General features: G+C 35.6%; 1 protein-coding gene across 1 annotated transcript in view; it reads right to left on the minus strand.

The window, feature by feature from the left end:
- The window catches only part of ATRNL1 (attractin-like 1), an 834,587-nt gene that overhangs the window by 680,896 nt on the left and 127,515 nt on the right, over positions 1-26,176 (minus strand). Inside the window, exon 10 of the mRNA XM_011927827.1 lies at positions 13,774-13,928. Within this exon, the coding sequence (XP_011783217.1) occupies positions 13,774-13,928 (155 nt within the window). The remainder of the gene's footprint in view (positions 1-13,773; positions 13,929-26,176) is intronic.

Here is a 26,176-nt window from a genome sequence, read left to right on the forward strand (position 1 = left end):
CACGCTACCTGACTTCAAACTATACTACAAGGCTACAGTAACCAAAACAGCATGGTACTGGTACCAAAACAGAGATATAGACCAATGGAAAAGAAAAGAGGCCTCAGAAATAACACAATACATCTACAACCATCTGATCGTTGAAAAACCTGACAAAAACAAGAAATGAGGAAAGGATTCCCTATTTAATGTGCAGGCAAAACTAGTTAGCCATATGTAGAAAGCTGAAACTGGATCCCTTCCTTACACCTTATACAAAAATTGATTCAAGATGGATTAAACACGTAAATGTTAGACATAAATCCATAAAAACCCTAGAAGAAAACCTAGGCAATACCATTCAGGACATAGGCGTGGGCAAGGACTTCATGACTAAAACAGCAAAGCAATGGCAACAAAAGCCAAAATAGACAAATGGGATCTAATTAAACTAAAGAGCTTCTGCATGGCAAAAGAAACTACCATCAGAGTGAACAGGCAACCTACAGAATGGGAGAAAATTTTTGCAATCTACCCATCTGACAAAGGACTAATATACAGAATTTACAAAGAACTCAAACAAATTTACAAGAAAACAGCAACCCCATCAAAAAGTGGGCAAAGGATATGAACAGACACTTCTCAAAAGAAGACATTTATGCAGCCAACAGACACATGAAAAAATGCTCATCAACATTGGTCATCAGAGAAATGCAAATCAAAACCACAATGAGATAACATCTCACGCTAGTTAGAATGGCAATCGTTAAAAAGTCAGGAAACAACAGATGCTGGAGAGGATGTGGAGAAATAGGAACGCCTTTACACTATTGGTGGGAGTATAAATTAGTTCAACCATTGTGGAAGACAGTGTGGTGATTCCTCAAGGATCTAGAACTAGAAATACCATTTGACCCAGCCATCCCATTACTGGGTATATACCCAAAGGATTATAAATCATGCTACTATAAAGACACATGTACACGTATGTTTATTGCGGCACTATTCACAATAGCAAAGACTTGGAACCAACCCAAATGTCCATCAATGATAGGCTGGATTAAGAAAATGTGGCACATATACACCATGGAATGCTATGCAGCCATAAAAAGGATGAGTTCATGTCCTTTGCAGGGCCATGGATGAAGCTGGAAACCATAATTCTCAGGACACTATCACAAGGACAGAAAACCAAACACCGCATGTTCACACTCATAGGTGGGAATTGAACAATGAGATCACTTGGACACAGGGCGGGGAACATCACACACCAGGGCCTGTTGTCGGGTGGAGGGCTGGGGAAGGGATAGCATTAGGAGAAATACCTAATGTATATGATGAGTTGATGGGTGTTTGGAGAAATACCTAATGTAAATAATAAGTTGATGGGTGCAGCAAACCGACATGGCACATGTATACCTATGCATTAAATTTGCACATTGTGCACATGTACCTAGAACTTAAGGTATAATAATTAAAAAAAAAAAAAACTGCCCTGCCAATCAATGATGAACACGTATAATAGGTGAAAAATAAATTTTTATTTGGTGTTAATCATCTGAAGTTTGGATATTTCTGGTAGACATGGATATATGCTGCCCAGATCATCATTCAAAAAAACAAATTTGTTGTCTGGGTTGCTAGTAGGGCTGTCAGTGAATAGTCAGTTGCAAGCTACCTCACAAACTGCCTGAGCAACACAGGCCCACTTCGCTCAAGGGCACACCCTTCCTAGAATGACCCATATCCAATGACTGATAAATGTGGTGGTAAAAAGGCCTGGCCATTCCAGCCCAACATGGGAGAAGTATGACCAAGTATTTTGCCTTCAGTCAATCCTTACAGGGTTGACTAAGGTTATCTGTCTACATCACAACTCAGCTTCTCCCTTTGTCCAGTTCTGCTTCATCCCCCTACCTCTTGCAAAGGCATTGATTGTAAGGGTACTCCCAATTAACATCATGAATACTAAACTCTACCTCAGAGTCTGCTTTCCAGAGGACCCAAACTCTGACTTGTTTCAGGAATGGTATAAGAAAGTAAGAAATAAGTTGGAGTTTGAGAGCTGGATCATACATTGCGAGGCTAGCAATGAAAAACTGGTGGTAGGTGGCACACAGATAGCTCTTGGCACAAAGTGGCCATCAAGCAACTGCAAAAACTTAAACTAGTGGTAAATTAGGACGGCATGCCAATAGAAGGGAATAGTGTAGCAGGAGTGAAGTACTAGATGCTTGAAAAACATGAGGAAGGGTAACTATTAAGATATTAGAATTGCATGTCTACTGCTTAGCCCCAGTGTGCTCTAAAAAAAGATAATGAAAGGCTGATAAAGCCAGAGGGTCTCCTCAGTACCATACAAAAAGACTGCCAACTATAGAAGATCTGCCAATTAAAGATGGTCAAGCCCCAGAAGAAAAAGGACTCTGACACACAAAATAGGAATATCAGAAGTGGATGCTCCTTAAAATCTCCCCAAATTTTGAATTCTCAAATTTTCCTGAATCATCTGACAATGCAGAAATGATCCACCCTACCCTCCTAAAACATAGATAGCACTCTGCCTTTGCTTAAACACCATGTAGAGGTTACTCTCCAGCAAGACCTGTGGCCCAGGTCAGGATCTGCTCACATCTTCAGTACTGGCCAGAGGGCCTATAACTTTGGTTGGGTATCAACATAATTCATCCAGGTACATGCTGGGACTGCTAAGGAAAGAGAGTATACCACCAAAGAATCTGTAAGACCTTCGCCGGTCGCAGTGGCTCACTCCTGTAATCCCAGCACTTTGGGAGGCCGAGGTGGGCAGATCACAAGGTCAAGAGTTCAAGATCAGCCTGGCCAACATAGTGAAACCCCCGTCTCTACTAAAAGTACAAAAAAATTAGCCGGGTGTGGTGGCAGGTGCCTGTAGTTCCAGCTACTCAGGAGGCTGAGGCAGGAGAATTGCTTGAACCCAGGAGATGGAGGTTGCAGTAAGCCGAGGTCACACCACTGCACTCCAGCCTGGGCAACAGAGCAAGACTCTTGTCTCAAAAAAAAAAAAAAAAAAACCTAGACAGCTAGACAGTACATGTTGGAAGGAGATGGGAGAGTAGAGGTGGTATGAGGTTCAGAGGGGAGCTTGATCAAGCAGGCCAGAACCTTATCATTGGATTAGGGAGAGTTTATTGATTTGAAAGCCTTCTCCCAAGATGCAGGATTTACCTGTCTGATAAGGATGCCACAAGAGGTGATGTTAACTTGCTGTCTGGATGACTCCTAGAAACATGTAAAACATGAAAAATACACCCCATGCTAAGTAAGGTCAAAATGCCGGAACTGCCATAGCAAACAATAAAGGCAGTGATTAAAAGTCTAAAAATATGCACATGCTGAAACCAATATACTATGTAATGCCAGAAAACCCACCAGGCCATTTTATCTATGGAAAGGGCCAAATGATATGACAATTACCAAAGCCATGAAGAATATGATGGTGGAAGAGACACTAACTAGCATCACTAAGAATTTTGTGGGTCTCCTCCATAGACCAAAGCTGATGGTAGGAGAAACTGTAACAGAACTGAGCCCATGATGGGAAACAACAGGACAACAGAGGCCAGCTGGTAACACTGAGGTAACAGAAGCCAGTCCAAGTAGAGGGCAATTATTGTAATGAGCAGCAAGGTCAAAAGCGTCAGTCAAGGGAATTAACTTATAAAGAATTATAGAGATATTTAACAGAACATAGTATCCCTCGAGGCAAAACAGATAGTCAGCAAGGGTATTCCCAACTTACATTATCAAAAGAAAACAAGGATGGATGATCAGGAGGCTAATTGTAGATGCTGCAATTAAAAAGTCACAATGCATTGCTCAATCTCTGGACATGAGCCATTTTGTAAATCCAGAGATGATAAATTTTAAATTCTGGGGTGCAGGAAGAAAGACTCTGAAATACCACAGCAAGTGTATGTGTTATTAGTTTCCCCAGCTATTCCTCAAAAGCATCCATAATAATTTTATTGGTTAAATTGTAGTCTAGAAAGAAAGGCATCAAAACATTTCAAGTACTATTGAACACAGAGTCTGAGTTGACACTGACACCTGCAGATACAAAGTATCATTATTGCCTCTTTTTATAGTAAGGATATATGGGGATGAGGAAACAAAAGGAATCCTGGACAAGGTCCAGCTCAAAATGGGTCCACTGGGTCACAGACTCACCCAGTGATCATGTCTTCAGTCACTGGATATAGAATTGGAATAAACAGACTTAGTAAATGGCACAACACCTACCATATTTGGTCCTTGGTTATCACAGTGGAGGCCTCTGGGAGCCTTTACCCCCTGGATAACACAATAAATTTTAAAATACTATCACATTCCAGAGAGAGTGGATAGAAGCAATCAGTATCACCCTAAAGAATCGAAATAATGCCAGGATAATGGACCCCATCAAATCTCCATCTAAATCATCAGTTTGGCCCCTGCAAACTAAACAAAGTTGAAAGGATAGCAGTCACCTACCACCAAGTAGAACTAACATTGCAGGTGTTATGCAAGATATATATGTTTTATTAGAGCAAATTAACATGGACATGGAGTTGGGAAATGTGTTCTTTGCTAACTATCAAAAAAGAGGATCAAAAATCGTTTGCATTCTCATGGAAGGGAAACTAGTATACCTTCACACTTTCGCCTTAGGATGATATTAATTCTGCCCTCTTTTGTCATACGTAGTCAGAACACATTTGATCCTGTTGGATATCTTGCAGAACATTACGCTGTCCTACTACATTAACACCATTATGCTAATTGGGCCAGATGGGCAAGAATAATGCGACAGAGACCTTCTTAAGACATATGCTTCAAAGGGTGGAAAATAAAATCTACAAAGATTCAGAGACTTTCATTTTGGTAAAATATTTAGTGGTCCAGTGGACAAGAACATTCTCAGACAGCTCATCTGAATTAAAAGACCAATCATGCATCTTGCAACTCTCATTACAAAGAAGAAAGCAAACCATCCAGTAGGCCTCTTTGTGTTCTAAAGGCAGGACATTCCGCTCCTAGGAATACTGCTTCAGCCCATACACTGCAAGACATTAAAGGCTGCCAGCTCTTTCCAGCCAGGGTAGGAAATAGCTCTGCTGTCAGTGAAGTCTACCCTGCATGCAACTCTGCAGCTAGGGATATATGACCCAGTACATACTATAGTTCTTGGTATTGTCACTGTTGGAAAAAGTAGTATGTGGAATTTATGGCAAGCCCCAGTGAAAGAATCACAATGCAGTCTTCATACACATGTCAAAGACCATACCATCTGCGGTGGAAAGTTATATACCTCTATTACTGCCTTGCCATTGGGTCCAGATAAAAAAAGAATGCTTAACCATGGGTAATCAAGTGACTATGTGTTAAGAGTTTGCAATCATGAGCTAGTTCTGTTACCAACAACCCTAAGAATATGAAATGGAAGTGGTACCCATGATCAAGTATGAGCAGGAACACAGGGCACAAGCAATCTACATACAATAAGTATGTAGCTCAAATCCCTATGTCATCCACCACTGTTACATCAACACCCCTCCCTATGGCCATATGGGGAATTCTCTGCCGTCCAGATAACAGGAGGAAGAAAACACAAATATGCCAGCTTGATGTGTGGGCATAAATCAAATGCCTTAAAGCTCAATACTAAATAAATATAATGTGTTTACATGTAGTCTAAACCAATTCTTACACTAAAAACTCTCTTACATTTTTAATCTGTCTGACAACAATTTATATTTCTTGCCAAGAAGATAATATATTTCTGGAGTACTTAGATTATTATCACTTCATAAACAGTTCAAGGCCAAACAAATTAAAGCAAATTCCATAGTTACTGACATCATGAAAATTACAGAAATAATATTCTATACCAACAAAACAGCCACAATGAAAAGAATGATGACCAAGATAATATACACTCTCTGGAATACAGGCTTAAAAAAATAAAAAATAAAATAACACACCCATTAACTTACTCATTATTTAAGGTACTAACTATTAATTATGAACCATATACTCAATACATGTAAGATCAAAAAATTAGAGTTACTGTTCTCTCAAACCCAAATTTGAGCAAACAGTACTATACCATCAAAACTATTTACACATGAGGGATAGATAATTATATTAAAACTCAAGCTGAAGGGAGACTGATTTATTTTACCAATTATACAAAAAAAATGCAAGTGGAAAATGTAAATTCACTGGCTAATTTTCCCATAAATACTCATGTTTTTTCATTATATATATATATGTATATATATATATATATACGTACGTGTGTGTGTGTGTGTGTGTGTGCATAATCTGTATTACTGTAAAGACACTTTAAAAAATCTTTTGGCCAGGCGCGGTGGCTAATGCATGTAATCCCAGCACTTTGGGAGGCCAAGGCAGGCAGATCACCTGAGGTAAGGAGTTGAAAACCAGCCTGGCCAACATGGTGAAATCCTGTCTCTACTGAAAAATACAAAAATTAGCTGGGAATGGTGGTGGGCGCCTGTAATCTCAGCTACTCAGGAGGCTGAGGCAGGAGAGTCACTTGAACCTCGGAGGCAGAGGTTGCAGTGAGTTGAGGTGGTGCCATTATGCATTCCATCTGAAAAAAAAAATTCTTTTACTGTTTCACTTAAAATGCCAATACATAAGTCAGTCTTAATTGCAAATTTGAAATAAGACAGAAAGTACACGTAGGTTGTACGTAAAAGGCTCATAACAAGACGAATATAAAGAAAAACCTATATTAGTCATTTCAATACTTCTATAATAGAAAATTACATTTCTGGGTGTTGCCAAATATCTTCTCCCACCTGCCTCTGAAATGATGGTACTTTACTGGGGTTCTGTTTTTTGGCTCCCTACTTCAAAATTTCTTTTAATATTCTGAAATAAGCACAATTTACCCAATTTACCCTAGGTTATCTCATTCTCAGTTAAAAAAACTCATTCATACCCATACCTTCTCTTAGGATTTGTCCCCTAAGACATTAAGTACATATTTATTTAGTTTTTTACTTTCTGCCAGGTAAAGTAGGCATTACTGTTTGACACCTAATCTTAATTGAAATGATTTTATAGTGTTTTGATATACAATTATATGTCCTGTTGCCTTAATAGTTTTGAATAAATTATAATTATAGATTCCCAGATAATGAATCACAGTTGAATTCCTAGAATGAACCCTATTTGATCACAGTTTATTAAACTTTTGAAATATGGTTGGATCCTACATGTTAATATTTTAAGTTTTTCATTCTACATTCATGACTTCTTCATCCTTCCTCCTTCTTCCCCCAAGAGGTAAGATTTTTTTTAAACTTTTTTCCTTTTTTACATTTTTTAACTAAGAAATAATAATTGTACATATTAATAGAGTAGATAGTGATGCTTCAATACATATAATGTATAGTGATCAGATCAGGGTAATTGGCCTATCAATCATCTCGAACATTTATCATTTCTTTTTGTTAGAAATATTCAATATCCTCATTCTAGGTATTTGAAACTATACATAGTTAACTATAGTCATCTTAGAGTGTTATAGAACACTACAATGTATTCCTCCTATCTAGCTGTAATTTTGTATTCTTTAACAAATCTCTCTGTGTAACCTACCACTTCTCCCTACCCTCCTCAGACTCTAGTATCACCTCTGTTCTACCTTTTTCCTCTAGGAGATCAACTTTTTTTAGCTTCCACATATGAGTGAAAACATACAGTGTTTAACTTTCTGTTCCTGGCTTATTTCGCTTAGCATAATGTCTTCCAGTTCCATCATGTTCCACAAATGACAGGACTTCATTCTTTTTATGGCTGAATAATATTTTGGCATGTATATATATGACATTTTTCAAATTCATTCATCTCTTTTTAGAAACCTAGTTGGTTCCATATCTTGGGATACTCCACATCTTGGAACCAACTTTAGAATATTTTAATATTCTAAATTTAGTTTAGAATATTTTAATATTCTAAATTTAGTTTAGAATATTTTAATATTCTAAAATAAGTACAATTTACCCTATCCATATCTTGGATGTTGTGAATAGTACTGCAATAAACCTGGAGGTGTAGGTGTCTCTTTAATATACTGATTTTCTTTCCTTTGGATACATGTCCAGTAGTGGTATATAATAGTTCTATTTGTAGTTTTTTGAAGAACCTCCATACTGTTCTCCATAGTGGCTGCACTAGCTTACATTTCCACCAAAAACATTTCCCCTTTGTTCTGCATCCTCACCAGCATTTGCTATTTTTTGTCTTTTTGATAATAAATATCCTAAATGGTGAGAGATGATACTTCATTGTGTTTTGATTTGTATTTCTCTGATGATCACTGATGTTGAGCACGCTGTTATATATTATTGGTTATTTGTATGTCTTCTTCTGAGAAATGTCTGTTGAGATCATTTGCCTATTTTTGCTAAATATTTACAAAATGGTGTGTTTTTGTGTTTACACAAAAAGTACTTACAAAATGGTGTAATTGTTTGGTGTGGTTTTCTTTACTGTTGAGATTTTCTTAGTTCCTTATATATTCTGGATGTTAATCCCCTGTCACATTTGTTTGCAAATATTTTCTCCCCTTCTGTAGGTTGTCTTTTCACTCTGTTGATTGTCCTTTGCTTTGCAGAAGCTTTTTATTTTTATATGACAGCATTTGTTTACTTTTGCTTCTGTTGCGTGTGCTGTTGCGGCCTTTTTCATAAAATCTTCTCCAGACCCATGTCTTGAAGCATTTTTCCTGTTTTCTGTTGTTTTTTTTGTTTTGATCCATTTTTAGTTTAGAGGTGAGGGTGTGGTTTCATATTCCTGCAAATGAATGTCAGCTTTTCCCAGCACTATTTATTAAAGAGTATGCTTTTTCAGAGCATTTTTTCATTAATCTTTATTCAGTAATTTTTGTATTCAATACAGTCTCTCAAAATGGATGCAGACTTGTTAAGAATGAGAGAGATTCATTATCCATTATCCTTTTTATTCTCCTAGATTTTCTATCTTAAGGTCACTATTTTCCAATCAACTTATGGTAGGGGGACAGGTAGAGTGAAATTCAAATACATCTCAGAAATATGATTAAATGTATTGATAAAAACTATTTTTGAATGTCTCATTACACTAACAAATTCTTTCCAACTAAAATTCCATTTTTTTCCTGTTAAACCAGGAAAAAAAATATCATAGTCTATAGTGTTGGTATCAAAAGGACTCTGAATGTAGACTTAACTTTAAATTCTGAATACAACATCTTATAGCCTGTGTGACTTTGGGTTTAACAATAGTAAATCAGTGTCATCTTCTACAAATTAAATATACTAATGTACACTACACAGATGTAATAATAATTATATTATAAATCATGTGTGACATGCCAAGCACTATTGAAAACATTAGATAAATGTTAGTTCATCCTTTCCTCAAAATAAAAGGTTATTTTTTCTTTTACTGAGTGACCTCTTTTTAAAAAAGAATAAACTACTATTTCTTGTATAGAATCCCCCCAAAAAGAAAGAGAACACCTTAAGCAAAGGATAAAATGAAGCTTAAAACAGTCAACAGTTGGCTAAATTCACTGAAAAAAATGTGCAAATGATTCTAAGGATTTTCCTGATCCACAAAGAAACTGTTCCTTTCAGGTGGCCAGCTAAGTGGTACCACTTTCATCAAGAAAAAGCCCTAAGAATTAAACGAAGTGCATAGAGAAATACTGATAAACAGAGAGAGGAACTAATAAAATAACCTCCAGAAAATAAAAATAACTATAAACATGAAGAGCAAGCAGATTGGAATTTTCATAATCTTGCCTGAATATTCCAAAAAATTAAATAACTAGATGACTTAACTTGAATATGATTTTGCTATGAAATTATATGACTTACCAAACTATATCTATTATATATGTATACATATATATCACTCCAAAGAGTTGGGCAAAATCAAGTATCCTAGGCTTCATTAATAAGCTAAGTGAATTTTTTTTTTTTTTTTTTTTTGAGACGGAGTTTCGGTCTTGTTGCCCAGGCTGAAGTGCAATGGCACGATCTTGGCTCACCACAACCTCTGCCTCCAGGGTAAAAGAGATTCTCCTGCCTCAGCCTCCTGAGTAGCTGGGATTAAAGGCATGCACCACCACAACCAGCTAATTTTTGTATTTTTAGTAGAGACGGGGTTTCTCCATGTTGGTCAGGCTGGTCTCAAACTCCCGACCTCAGGTGATCAGCCTGCCTCAACCTCCCAAAGTGGTGGGATTACAGGAGTGAGCCTCCATGCCCGGCCAGTTAAGTGATCTTTTAAGAGTACACAGAACTGCAATTTCACTGTATAATAAAATGGTTAAGAATATACATTATTATATACTACCAATTAAAATATTACTTCTCAAATACAAAATTACTTTTCAGTTTTTACTGGTTTAGTTTTTAAATAATCACCTATAAAGAAATTAATGTCATAAGTAAACCACTATGTTCAAGGAATTTATTCTGAAAACTCGATTATGCTTTCAATCTCATTTGAAATTTTGGCTATTCTGCTTTCTGCAAGATATAGTTCTTATACAAATCCTATTCCCTACCCATTCTTAAATAATTTAACTCAGGAAATTACATTTTCATGTTTTTATTATCCTCTATTATCTTTTTGATGAAGAAAAATATGGTCAATAAGATGTTTTTCATCTTGTTTCAGAATTCTGTGTGAATTCTAAATAGAAGGTTGTCTTAACCAGAAAGTTCTTGTTAACCTTGAAGAAGGTGTCATGGTGGCTTTCTGAAAGTAATAATAACAGCGCTAACAATAACAAAAAAAATTAAATCTGACCTCAAACTAGATTTACAAACTAGAACATTAGGAAATGTGTCACATCATATGTTACAGTCAAATTAAGAAATGTGTCTCATGCTATGTGTTATATTCAACCTATCTTATTCACCACCCTAGGTGTATTATCAGCTGCATTTTAGTCACTTTTTAAAATCATAGAGGCCCAGTATCTAATCTCAAATAATCTGATTATATAAGTTAGTTTTTTTTTCCAGCCAACCTCCAAAGAGGATGCCAAGGTATGGCCATGTTTGGAAATTACCAGCATATGCCTTCTACATCCATTATGCAATAATAGAATGGGAACTGTGAAGGCAAGGTTATATACCCAAAGATTAGTGATATTGACTGTGTAAAATTTACTATGGCAGTAAGGTTGATATAAATTTTGCAACAATAAAGAATTAGAAATGGTACAAATATTCCTATTTCTTTAAACATCATATAACACAAAGCAATCAGCTAAGTTTTTAAGTGCCTTCCATAAATGCACCAAAAAAGTCCTAGTGCACCACAGTGAAAAGAAAAATTAGCAACATGACATTTTTTCTGTTTCCTAATTGGTTTATTATACAATGCTTACATCTATTTCCACAAAAACATACTCCATAAGCAAAACAATTATTTTGAAAGACATTTGTTGAAGTATAAAGAATAATATGAAAAATACCTTTTCCCAGGAAAATAGACCAACATTTCATACTACAAACCCAGGAGGATAAATACAGATTATCTTAGAGAACCTTTTTGAGAACTACCTACAAATAATCAAATGAGATAAAGCCAAACAGTTTTAATCTATGTTGAATTGTGGAACTGTCTTTATGTTTTTGTTGTCAGTGTTAGCACAGGGGGAAAAAAAAAAAACCTTTGTTAAAATATAAAATTGTTTAAAATACGCTATTCCTTCCTCCAGTCTGAACAACTTGCTTGAAAAAATGGAACTCACATCTGCTTCTATATTCACAGCATTAAGAAACAAGCATTACTAAGAATAAGGTAATTTGTTGTCATAATTAAGAACATACAATGGGCCCAACTAATCAGCATGATGTAGTCAAATAGAAAGACTACCACAAGTTTCAGGAGTTAAAAAAGTTAGATCTACCACCTACTACCTGTATGGCTTTGGCAAGTTCCTGTTACTGTCGTCTGTTTAATCTTCTGAAAATTAGGATAATAATACCATGCTACAAGGTAGGTTAAAGATTTTGTATATAAATTACTTAACATAGTACCTATCACATAGAAGGAAATTAAATAACTAGTAATAATTAGAATCATCATAATCTGACATCTTTCTATTTCTGCAACAAAACTCTCCAAATTTTGTCACCTAAGTTTTTTGACACATAAAACTTGATATATCATAATCTTCAACAATATGAAAAAAATAAAAATACATTCTCATTATGTCAGCCAGAAAATAGCTCAACGTTAAATTCTTCATCGAAGTACAGACATTGTGTAGAAGCTCCTTGAAGAACCTTTTGCAAAAGTTTAAAATTCCACTTCATGGATTTTTAACAATAACAACAACAATCTATACTTTTTGTGGGACTTTTTCCCCAGAAGAAAAACAAACAAAACTTTCATCAACTTCCATAAAAATAAGCCCAGTGTCTTATCACCATAGCCAAAACAAATACATATTGACAGGCCCAACCTAGCAATGAGATAAAGTCACTGCCAACCTAGATTCAGTACTTCATTCAACCCATTTGACTAATTTCAAACAATGATTAATGAGCCTCCTAAAAGCTAAAACAATCCCATATTCATCAGGAGTTATCACTTCAAATTATTATTTCAAAAAGAAAAAGATTAAATTATTAGCATGGAATGATTAATCACAGAATGACATTCATTACTTAGATTTAAAAACCATGCTTAACTTTATTACTAGGAATTTCCTTTGAAACAACCGTAATAGTAAAAAGATTAAAGTGCTTATTAATAGTCATAGTTTTCTTTACATGATTCTACTTGAAATAATTTACCAAAGCAGATTATGTGCCTTTATGAGGTTTAAGAGAAAAAGTATACTTCTTACATCTATTAAATGTGTTATTCTTTTATTTTTACTTATAAAAATGTTTCCTAATTGCTTCAAATTGGTATAATACTTTATTTATACCCTCAATAAAAGGTGCTCTTAAGTACTGATAAGTATATTTTAAATATCAGCTAGGTTTTATATATAGTTTGATACATAGAAAAACAATGTTTTCACTACAAGGGTCTACTGGATACCTAAATTTGGTATTTCAATAAATACATTCACTTAAATATTCAGAAATTGATAGAACTACATTGCATAACTGAAACTGGTGAGTCGTACAAATGCATTCTGTTTTTGGTTCTTTGGGAAAACACGCTTATGTAGTTGTTTCCCAGATACACCTGGGTTTCCATTTCGTCTCAAAATCTTATTTCTTTAGCTCTACTATTTCTATTCCTTTCTCCAATTCTATCAGATTCCTATACTTAGTAAGTATATCTGAAATGTTTAATATAAAATATATTTTTGGTTATCCCTTAAAATCTAAAATGTTTACATTCCTACTATGCATAAAAATTTACATAATTTGACAGTATTCCATATCCACCCATTATCAAAATTAATACGTAGCAAACACAATAAACTGATACTAGTGCTCACAAAGGGAAACAACATAAAAAGTCATCAAAAAGGACATCCAAATCTAGCTTTTTGTACTCCTCTGTATCTACCACTACTTCTGCTCAGTACGTCTGTTCTCATGGCTCTATTACTATAATACTATGATGCTGAAATAAGAAAGAATTCCATTCATATTCTATCACTTATCTCTAAAATGACAAATACACATGCTATCAATTAATGTATTTGAGAATATCTATATGGAAAATTTCTGATATTTCCTACTTTGTACAATCCTAACAGATACATACCTATGTCATATGCCAGGAAATCGGCAGAAAAACATTTTGCACCGTTACTCAAGGAAGTGTCATTATGGGTATTTCCTCCAAAAATAAGCATAGCTCCATTGATAAGAACAGCTGAATGAAGGTATCTGGCAAACCCACTTTCTTTCAAAATAGTCCTACAGAATAAAATTTAAAAATGTATTACAAAGGATAAAATGATCTCCCTGATTTTATATATGTTATATAAAGGGTGTACTTTGCATATAGAGTTTTCCCTGGAATTGTGGTGGGAAAAACATATTTTTTAACAATTTATAAATGACCTCTAAACTTCAATATTTAGAAAAAAATATTTTGAGGCTCATAGCATCTTAAAATGTTTTGAGGAGACACAATATCAAAAAGAATTTTTAATAGTCATAATAATTTATATTATAAACTATTTTTTCAGTTACAAAGATAGGAAACAAGCCATCTTAAAACTAGAGGCTCAAAACATAATTTTAAAATACCAAATAAGTAAAATGTTAAATGTAGTAAATTTAGTCTAAACTGTATTTGGTTAAAACTTTATAACTCATATGGACCCCATAATAAAATGTTAAGTTTTTATTTAAGTATAACATGCATAAAACTGCACATATCAGAAGTCAAAAACTCAATGATTTTTCACAACATGAACACAACTAAGTAATCAGCACTCACCTAAAAAACTATAAGAATATTACCACTATTCTAACAGCATAAATTCATTTGCTGTTTTTGTACCTTACCTAAGTGGAGTCTATAGATTGTACTCATTTATGAATAGGTACATTTGCTCAAGATATATATATTTGAGATATATATTTTTTGTGTAATCAAAAATTACAATTACAATGCATCTTGTGAAACATTAAAATTAATATAAATGTTCTTTTAATTAAAGTATAATTCTGAGAGAAAGTATTATAAATATATGCTCACAATTATAACTGATCTGAATGAATGGATATGTAGTAAAGGTGCATGGCAATATAAATAAATACTAAATAACTACTCTAACACCCTGATACAAACAATTAGAAGTTAGAATTATTACATACATAAACATAGCTAATATGTAAAGTATAGGTATTATAGTATATGTAGTAGCTCTAAAACCATGATTATAATACCAATTAATTCCTAAAGAATATGAAGCTCAGCCAGGCGTGGTGTTGTCTCACGCCTGTAACCCCAGCACTTTGAGAGGCCAAGGCAGGTGGATCATGAGGTCAGGAGATCCAGACCATCCTGGCTAACACGGTGAAACCCTGTCTCTACTAAAAATACAAAAAATTACCTGAGCATGGTGGCACACGCCTATAGTCCCAGCTACTCGGGAGGCTGAGGCAGGAGAATCATTTGAACCCAGGAGGCAGAGGTTGCAGTGAGCCAAGATCGCACCACTGCACTCCAGCCTGGGCAACAGAGTGAGACTCTGTCTCAAAAAAAAAAAGAAGGTAAAAGAATATGAAGCTCACTTACAGAATGGTAACATGAGGAGTTCCACAAACACTCCCACTAGGAAAAAAATTATAATTGGTAAAAATTATAAAAAGCAACCATTAACCTTCTCAGAAAATTTTACTAAGAACACCACCAAATAAAGAAATATTTACTCAAAAAGAACAGCAATAGTCTATGGCAATAGATACATTACTCACTCCAAACCCCTCAACCCTGCCTCACACACACAATCAGTTCAGCATGATAGAAATTCTACCACAGGCAAGTAAAGCCAAGAACATAAGGCCCTTTTATCCCTCAACTCCCAGTCCAGGCCAGCAATATCTCACTAGGAGTGGCAGCATACCAGCACTTCTCATTCCTTCCAGCTCTGGGTTACAGAAGCTCTCTCCTGAGAAAGATCATGAGAGGTCTGGGTGCTCTTCCTCTGCCCAGCTGCCACTCATAGGGTGGTAGCTCTACACCAATTCCTGCAGACTAACAACATTGGACCCAAAAGTCTTCATCCCATCTCACTCATGAGGCAGAGTGTTGCATGCCAAAAGACCCAAGCTGAGAAGACTCCAGAGACTACTATCTCCATCTAGTGCTCTGTACATAAAGTAGCGGTGTCACTCTAAGAGGAACAGGCCACTAAGCCCGCCAACCTACAACTCCAAAGCAGTAGCACAGAACTTTTCCCCAGGAGGAGAGGTAGGCTAAGAAAAAATACAGCTCCGGCCAGGCATGGTGCTCACGCCTGCAATCCCAGCACTCTGGGAGGCCGAGACAGGCGAATCACGAGGTCAGGAGTTCTAGACCAGGGTGGCCAACATGGTGAAACCCCGTCTCTACTAAAAATACAAAAAATTAGCTGGGTGTGGTAGCGTGCACCTGTAGTCCCAGCTAGTCAGGAGGCTGAGGCAGGAGAATCGCTTGAACCTGGGAGGCGGAGGTTCCAGCGAACTGAGATAGCACCACTGCACTCTAGCCCAGGTGATGGAGTGAGACTCCATCACAAAAATAAAATAAAATAAAATAATCTCTGGTCTCTAATTTTTCTTTACCAAACAAACAAGAAAAACTAGAATCTAGTGGACAGTAAATTAATAATATGGATCAAGGAACAAAATATTCTCTAGTAGAGCAATATTTAAGCTAAGGTAATTTAAATACAATAATGAAGCAGGTAGAACTTATTCCAAGTATGGTAGGCTGGTTCAACATTCAAAGTCAATTGATTTAATACATCATGTCGATAAGCTAACAAAGAAAATCATATGATCATATCAATAGATGGAGAAAAAGCATTGACAAAATCCAACATTCAGTCATGATAAAACCTCAGCAGACTAGAAAGAGGGAAAATACCTCAGCTTGATAAACATCTATAAAAACATCATATTTAATGATGAAAAACAATGTTTTCCTTCCAAGAAAAGGAATAAAGTAAGGGTGTTTCATCTCACCATTTCTATTCAACATTTTCATTGCTACTGCAATAAGACAAGAGAAGTCCTTGCTACTGCAATAAGACAAGAGAAGGAAATAAAAGTTATACAGATTGGGAAGGAAGAAATAAAACTGTCTCTTTTCACAAATGATATGACTGTCTACGAAGTAAATCCCAAAGAATCAACAACAAGAACAACTAATAGCCCTCTAGAGCTAATAAGCTAGTATAGCAAGGTTGCAGGACACAAGGGTAACATACAATTGATTTTTTTATACACCAGCAGTGAACAAGTAGAAAAACACAATACCATTTACATTAGGACCAAAAGAAGAGAAATACTGAGGTATAAATCTAACCAAAATATGTACAAGACTGGTATGAGGAAAGCTACAAACAATAAAAGAAACCAAAAATCTAAATAAATAAAGAGATAGTACATGAACACAGATAGGAAAACTAATACTGGCAATATGCCAGTTCTTCCCAGCTTGATATACAGATTCAGTGTAATACAAATCAAAACCAGTAAGATTTTTAGTAATAAATTTACCAAATTTATTATCAAACTGATTCTAAAATTTATATGTAAATGCAAAAGACCTAAAATAGCCAGCACAGTATTGAAGAAAAAGAAAAAATCAAAGATTGACACTACCTGGCTTTGGGACTTACTATAAAGCTACAGTAATCAAGTCAGTCCCTGGGACTGGCAAAAGAATAAACAAATAAATCAAGGAAACAGAATAGAGAGCTCAGATATAGACACATACAAATATAGTCAACTGATCTTTGACAAAATAGAAAAAACAATTCAACAATGAAAGGATTGTCTATTGGACAAATACTGCTGGAACAACAGGGAACCACAGCAGTAATAACAGAAATAATCATCTAGATACAGACCTTACATCTTTTACAAAAACTAACTCAAAATAGATCACAGATATAAATGTAAAATGCAAAATTATTTAATATGAAACTCCCAGAAGATAACATAGGAGAAAATCTAGGTGACCTTGGGTTTGGTGATGACATTTTAGATACAGCAACAAAAGCATAAATGATGCAAAAAAAAAATTAAATTTTGACTCTTTTAAAATTGAAAACCTCTCCTCAATGAAAGACATTGTTATGAGAATGAAACAACAAGCCACGGCTTGGGAGAACATAGTTGTAACATAAAGCTGATAAAGGACTGGTATCCAAAATATGTAAAGATCCCTTAAAAGTCAACAAGAAAACAAGCTCAATTTTAAAAAAAGGCAAAAGATATGAACAGACACCTTTCCAAAGAAGACACATAAATGTCAAATAAGCATGTTAAAAGATGTCCCACATTACATGTCACAGGGAAATGTAGATTAAAATAACAATGGGATGCCACTACACACATATTAGAATAGCTAAAATCTTAAATGCTGACAAAAGATGGCAAGGATCTAGAGCAACAGGAACTCTCATTCATTGCTGCTGGGAATGAAAAATGATACAGCCAGCCACTTTCGCAGTTTCTCACAAAACTAAACATAACTTTGTCTTACCATCCAGGAATTGCGCTCCATGGTATTTACCTGAATGAGCTGAAAATATGTCCACACGAAAACCTGCACACAGATGTTTATAGCAGCTTTATTAATAATTGTCAAAATTTGGAGGCAATCAAGATGTTCTTCAATAGGTAAGTGGATAAACAAAAGATGGTTTCCATACAATGGAACATAATTCAGCAATAAAAGGCATAGGCTCTTATGTCATGAAGAGACATAAAGGAACTTTACATGCTTATTGCTAAGCAAAAGAAGCCAAAATTAAAAGCCTACGTAGTACATGATTCCAGCTTTATGACATTCTAGAAAAGGAAAAACTATGGAGACAGTAAAAATATCAGTGGTTGCCAAGAGTTTGGAGGGAGGAAGAGATAAGCAAGAAGAGCACAGGTTATTTTTAGGAAAATTAAAATATTCTGTATGAAATGATCATGGTAGATACATGTCACTACACATTTGTGAAAATCCATAGAATATACAGCACAAAAGTGAACCCTAACATAAACTATGGACTTTAGTTAATGAGTAATTTATCAACACTGACTCATTGATTGTAACAAATGTACCATATTCACGCAAGACACTTATAACAGAGGACCTGGGGATGGGGTGATAAGAGAGTATTTGGAAACATTCTGTACTTTCTGCTCATTTATCCATTAAACTAAAACTGCTCTAAAACATAAAGTCTAGTGTTAAAAAAAAAAGGTGGGGATTAAAATTACAACTGCCTTACCAGATATGGTATATTAAATGGAAAAAGTAAATCTTATTCCTCATACTTCATATACAAAAATATTTTGTAATGTATGAAGCGTAAAATGGAAACTAAGTTTCTCACTGGCAGAAGAGATTTACAAATGTGAAAGAGGGGAAGGCAAAAATGGCATCATTATGCAATTTAGACAGACAGCATTTAAGCACAGACACATATGTAGAGCTACAGATACATGCCCAGATCTATAAATGGATATAGGGGGTGTGTGTGTGTGTGTGTATTTTCTGGCTATATCTGCTGAAATGGTCTGGGGAAAAAGTACATCAAAACAGTAATAACCATGTCTAGTTCTCTAATCTTAGTTTTTAAATAACATTCTCCACTAAAAGGAACCTAGGTTCCTTGGGGGAAATGACTTATTCCAGCACTGGGGCAGGGAGAGTACAACATGTGAATCAAATTTTTGTGCAGAAGGTAAAGGAGTGCACAGAGAATGATGGGGACATATCTAAAGAATACAGACACCTGACTGAAAGGAGCTCACTGGGCAAATCTGCGACAATATAAGCAAAAAGAATAGAGAATAGCAATTGATTATAAAACATTAAATAAAATAAAAATACATGAATTCATACTGATATAAATGAATATACAGGCTGGGGAGACTAAGAAGGAATAGTGAAATATAACCACTTAGTAACCATCATAGTAATAACTCTTTCTAGCGAGAATCATCAACGGGTACTAAAACTATTATGTAAAGGTTTAATAAGAAATAAAATATTTACATAATCTGAAAGTATCTCCCAATAAGGCAGTTATTAATTTAAAAAGGAAAAATAGTATCTTTACCATTGAGAAAACTAAAATATACCACTTTTACCAAGATACAAAACTTAATCTTTACAGAAATATTCACAGCAGCCTCATTTTTAATAGTCAAAAGTGAAAACAACCCAAACGTCTATTAATTGACAAATTTTTTAAATATGGTATATTGAGATAATGGAATATTATTCAGACATAACAAAAACAATGAAGCACTAATACATGGTATAATACAGATGAACTCTGGGAAAAAATTACAATAAGTGAAAGAAGCCACACACAAAAGGCCATGTTTGTACAATTCCATATAACCAAAATATCCAGATTAGACAAATCCATAGAGAAAGAGAAATTAAATTAGTGGTTGCCAGAAGATGGAGATAGGGAGAATAGACAGGTATGGGGTTTTTTTTTTTTTTTGAGGCGGAGTCTCGCTCCGTCCCCCAGACCGGAGTGCAGTGGCCGGATCTCAGCTCACTGCAAGCTCCGCCTCCCTGGTTTTTGCGCCATTCTCCTGCCTCAGCCTCCCGAGTAGCTGGGACTACAGGCGCCCGCTACCGCGTCCGGCTAGTTTTTTTTTTTTTTTTAGTAGAGACGGGGTTTCACCATGTTAGCCAGGATGGTCTCCATCTCCTGACCTCGTGATCCGCCCGTCTCGGCCTCCCAAAGTGCTGGGATTACAGACTTGAGCCACCGCGCCCGGCCAGGTATGGGGTTTCTTTTGAGGCTGATGGAAATATTCTGGAAGTAGTGGTAATAGTTGCACAATATTATGAATACACTGAAAACCATTAAATTGTACTGTTTTAAATGATCAAAATTAACAAGTTTATGTTATGACTTTTATCTCAGTAAAAAAGTTTTTTTCACAAAAAATTTAACTTCGCCAGCCATGGGAGAAGAATATGACATTTTGGTATTCCTAACAAAAATACAAAATGTGTATCTAATCATGTAGAAACATCAGATAAACCCAAACCAGGCACATACTTCAATGAAAGAGCACGACTATTCCAAATTAAAAGAGACTAAAAAGACATGACAACTAAATGTCTGCATGCTCGTGGATATAATCCTGGATCAGGAAAAGATACCCAAACTCGGTAAGGAAAAAAGTATCAAAATCTGAGAAGGAAAGTATAAAAAGTGAAAACCACAGGCCAATCACATTAGTGAACATTCATGAAAATTTATTAAGAAATCAAATCTGGCTCATACCAGTAATCCCAGCAATTCAGGAGGCCAAGGTGGGTGAATGGCTTGACCTCAGGAGTTCGAGACCAGCCAGGGCAACATGGCAAAACCCAGTCCCTAATAAATACAAAAATTAGTCGGCCCTGTTGGCACCCATCTGGGGTCCCAGTGACTCAGGAGTCTAAAGTGAAAGTATCGCTTGAACCTGGGATGCAGAGGTTGCAGTGAGCCTAGATCACACCACTGCTCTCAAGCATAGGCAACAGAGTGAGATCCTGTCTCAAAAAAAAAAAAAAGAAAAAGAAAAAAATCGAATCCAGCAACTTTAACAAGTTATAATTTGTAAAATATATTAGTACAATTAAAAAATTAAATAAGTGTTAGATTATAATAGTCTATCCATGTTATTTTCTAAATTTGATCCTATGTAAGAGAATATCTTTGTTTTTTAGTAAATACATTTAAAAATATTTATGCTTAAGAGGGCATCATGTAAGCAACTCTGTTCAAAAACAATACATAGCTATATAGATATAAATAAATGTAGTATTAAAAATAATTAAAAGGGAACACAACTACAGATATTGCAGATATTAAAAGATCCAGATAGAATATATGAACATCTTTTTTTTTTTTTTTTTTTTTTTTTTGAGACGGAGTCTCGCTCTGCCGCCCAGGCTGGAGTGCTGTGGCCGAATCTCAGCTCACTGCAAACTCCTCCGCCTCCCGGGTTCACGCCATTCTCCTGCCTCAGCCTCCCGAGTAGCTGGGACTACAGGCGACTGCCACCTCGCCCGGCTAATTTTTTGTATATTTTAGTAGAGACGGGGTTTCACCGTGTTAGCCAGGATGGTCTCGATCTCCTGACCTCGTGATCCGCCCGTCTCGGCCTCCCAAAGTGCTGGGATTACAGGCTTGAGCCACCGCGCCCGGCCCCTATATGAACATCTTTATAACAATTTAACTGAAGATACCAGTTTCATGGATAAATTCCTTTAAATATATCTTACCAAAACAGACTCAACAACAAATAGAACATCTGAATATTCTTATGACTATTATATTGAATTCAGTAGTTAAAATTCTATAGACTGAAGAAAAAGTCAGACCTAGTTGGCCCAAAGTTTATTATTTTAAAATAGGAAAAAAAAATCCAATCATATATACATTTATATACGTTTTAAATGTTCCAGAGTATTAAAAAGAATACTCTCCAACTCATTTTAAAAGCCCAAAGTAACACCACCAAAGAGCTGACATGAATAACTTGAAAAAACCATGTGCAAATCTCACATATTAACATCAATGTAAAAATCCTTATAAAAATACTAGCAAACTAAAAACACACATAATACATTATGACTAAGTTTGATTTAACCCAAGTTGAGTTAATAATAAAGTAAATTAAAATGATATGCCACATTAAATTATTTAGTAGAAAAATCAAGGAAGTCATTCCTAAAACAGCCTTTGGCAAAATCCAGCATCCATTCATAATAGAAACCCTTATCAAACCAGGAAAAAAGAGACCTTTCGTTATAATGATATCTAAAACACCCACAATGAACATCATTCTTAGTGAAGAAACACTGAAAGCATTTTTTAAAAGCTCAGGAATAAAACAGATGCCTGTTATCACACTTCTATTCAACAATGAGCTGAAGGTTATAGCAGAAATGATAAGACAAGAAAAATATAAAGCTGTAAGACCCAGAAAGGAAGAAACAAAACTGTCATTATTTGCATATAATCTGATCAACTATTGTAAAAAAAAAAAAAAACTAAAAAAATCTACACATAAATTACAAAAATACAGCAAACTGTTAGACATATGAGTAATATAAAAATCAATCGCCTCACGCCTGTAATCCCAGCATTTTGGGAGGCCCAGGAGGCTGGATCACGAGGTCAGGAGATCAAGGCCATCCTGGCTAACACTGTGAAACCCCATCTCTACTAAAAAATACAAAACAAAATTAGCTGGGCGTGGTGGTGGGCGCCTGTAGTCCCAGCTACTCGGGAGGCTGAGGCAGGAGAATGGCGTGAATCTGGGAGGTGGAGCTTGCAGCAAGCCCAGATCGCGCCACTGCACCCCAGCCTGGGCGAGAGAGTGAGACTCTGTCTCAAAAAAAAAAATTCAATTGCCTTTCAGTCTATCAAATCATAAACAGAAAAAGAAACTAAAAGATATTGTACTGGTTGAATACTGTCCTCCCAAAATTGTTCACCTGGAACCTTGGAATGTGACCTTAGTTTGAAAACAGGGTCTTTGCAGATAGTTAAGTTAAAATAAGATCACATAGATCTAATACTAAACTAGTATGGGTCCTAAATCCAGTGACTGTTGTCCTTTTAAGAAGGCCACGTTCAGACACATACAAACACACAAGAAGTAGTCCATATGAAGTCCAAGACTTTTAGACTGGAGTAATGCAGCTACAACTGAAGTATGCCCAGGAATGCCTGGAGCTGCCAAATGCTGGAAAAGGCTGGAAGGATTCTTCCCTGCAGGGTTTCAAGAGGGCATGGCCCTGTTGACACCTGGATTTCAGACTTTTAGCCACCAGAACTGTGGGAAGAGAAATTTCTGTTGTTTTAATCCTCCAAGTGTATGATAGTTTATTATAGTAGCAGTAGGAAATGAATACAGATTTCACTTTAAAAAGCATACAAAATATTAATCACCTGGAAGTAATTCCAACCAAAATAACTGTTAGTATTGCAGACCACTAATGGAATGGTCTTTTCAATAAATAGTTCTAGGAGCACTGGTCGTGCACATAAAAAAAAAAAAAAAAAAAAAAGATTCTTATCCAGTTGGGTTAAAGACTAAAGACTAAATGTGTGGAAGGCAATATTGAAAACACTAAGGTAAGTAAGTATTATTTAAGCAAGACACAAAGCAAAATCCATAAAATATTGACAACTTCTGCTATATTAAAATTAATAAGTTTTGTTTATCAAATATCACACAAAGAGTAGAAAGATGATCCACAATCTGGGAGATAAAATGTTTGCAAAATGTAAAACTAACAAAAAAGTTATTATCAAAAAAGTGTACACAAACAACTACATATGACAAAATGGGTGAAAATTTCAAAGAGTGGCTATTCGGCCAATAAACATGAAAAGATGTTATACCTCATTAGCAATTAAGGAGACACAAAAACCAAAATAGGACACCATTTTATATTCACCATATTGGCAAAAAATATTCAAAAATGAAAAAACATCAAATCTTAACGAGATTGTTGAGAAGAAATGGGAACTCTCATTCACCACTGGTAGAAGTGCAAATTAGTAAGATGAGGTTGGAGTAGAGTTGGGTAAAGCAGAGCATGACCAAGCATTTATACTATTAAGTAAATAGCTTAGGCAAACTTGTTGTGAAACAATAGAAGAAGACAAAATAAGAACATTTTTGCTACAATTGCTCATAATAGTGAAAACTGAGAACAGTTCCAGTATGCATCCACAGTGCGGCAGAAAATATAAAAAGGATCTGTGTTCGCACATTAAGGTCTCTCACACAGGAAAATTCTGCCAAGGGTCCTAGTACACTTCCCTAACTCATTCACTCTTCCTTCCTCCTAAATGATCATTTCATACTTCTCTTTTCAAACCTCAAGCTTCCACTATCTTCTCACCCTCAACTGATGACTCTACTTCCTACTTCACTGAGAAAATAAAAAGAATCAAAATTTTCAACAGTTCTCCCCACCTCTACTTATTTACCTGTATTTGTATTCAAATAACCTGACTTCATATCTGTTCCTATGAATAAAGTGCCCATGCTCTTCCTAGGTAAGGTTTACCACTTTGTTTGTTCACTAGATCCCATTGCTACTTGTTTTCTTAAGTACACCCCTCTAGCAAATTATTCCCTTTATTTTTTGCATCATTTCTTACATCTTCTTGATCTTTCCTGTCAAGCTACAAACATAATTATTTCTCCAAACTTAAAAAAAAAACTCTTGTCCCACATCCCTTACCACTTGTTACCCTGTTTCTTTCCTTTCCTTATAACTCCTCAAAAAAGATGTTAGTACGTTTCTTTAATTCCTCTTCTCCTATCTTTATTTGACACATGCCAGTCAAGACTTCACTTCACCACCCACTGAAACTTCTCTTGTCAATTTCAGCAAAAAGCACTGGTTTGCCAGATTCCATGACCATTACTCAATCCTCATATTAGTTTACCAATCAGCAGCTTCTGACAAATTCTCTCTATTCTCTCTCCTTTGAAATATGCTCTTGGCTTCTAGAATACCATACTCTCCCAGTTTTCCTCCTAACTCATTAACTGCTCATTCTCAGTCTCCTTTTCTGGTTGTTTCTCCTCATCTCTTTGACCAGAAAATTAGAGTGTCCAGATCCTGAAATTCCTACATTCAGCCACCTATTTAACATATCCACAAACTGTATAATACGTATCTCAAATTAAACATGTCTAAAACCAAGTTTCCATTCTTCCTGACACCAAACCTACTTCTCCCACAAAATTCATCATCCCAACTGATGCCAACTCCCTGCTTTCAGGTCTTCAAGCCAAACGCCTGCTTCATCTTTCATTGTTCTCTTTCTCTCTCTCTCTCTCTCATCACTCTATATCCAGTCCCCCAGTTTTTTCAATTCCTGTTGCTTCTACCTTGAAAATATATTCAGAATCCAACCAATTCTCACTACCTTCACATTGGCCTCTATGGTTCCAGATACTATCATCTCTTTTTTTAAAATAGCCTCCTAAATGGTCTTCCTGCTTCTGCTCTTGCATCATAATTATAACACTGCTCCTGTAAAAATCTAAGTCAGAGCATGTCACATATGTCAGATATGTCACATATCTGTTCAAAACCCTCAAAGTCTACCCATACCAAAATAAAAGCTCTGTAATGTTTTCTAAGGCCCTACATGATTGGGTTTCCAATTATTTCTCTAAGAGAAGATAATTTCCATCCTACTCCAAGACACTCAACTACACTAGGCCCCTTTGCTATTCCAAATGACAAGGATGTTCCCATCTCAAGTATTTTGCACTAGCTGGACCTCTTCCTAAAACACCTGTCCCCCAGCTATTTGCATGGCTCACTGCCTAATCACCTTCAGGTTTTATTAAGATGCTTTATGAGGTCTTCTCTGGCCACTCGTTTTAAATGCAACAATCTGAAACTCCCTATCCTCCTTTCATGCTTTCTTTTTTCTTCATAGCCC

Source organism: Colobus angolensis, unplaced genomic scaffold, assembly GCF_000951035.1.
Source record: "Colobus angolensis palliatus isolate OR3802 unplaced genomic scaffold, Cang.pa_1.0 Scaffold75, whole genome shotgun sequence".
Classification (NCBI taxonomy): Eukaryota; Metazoa; Chordata; class Mammalia; order Primates; family Cercopithecidae; genus Colobus; species Colobus angolensis.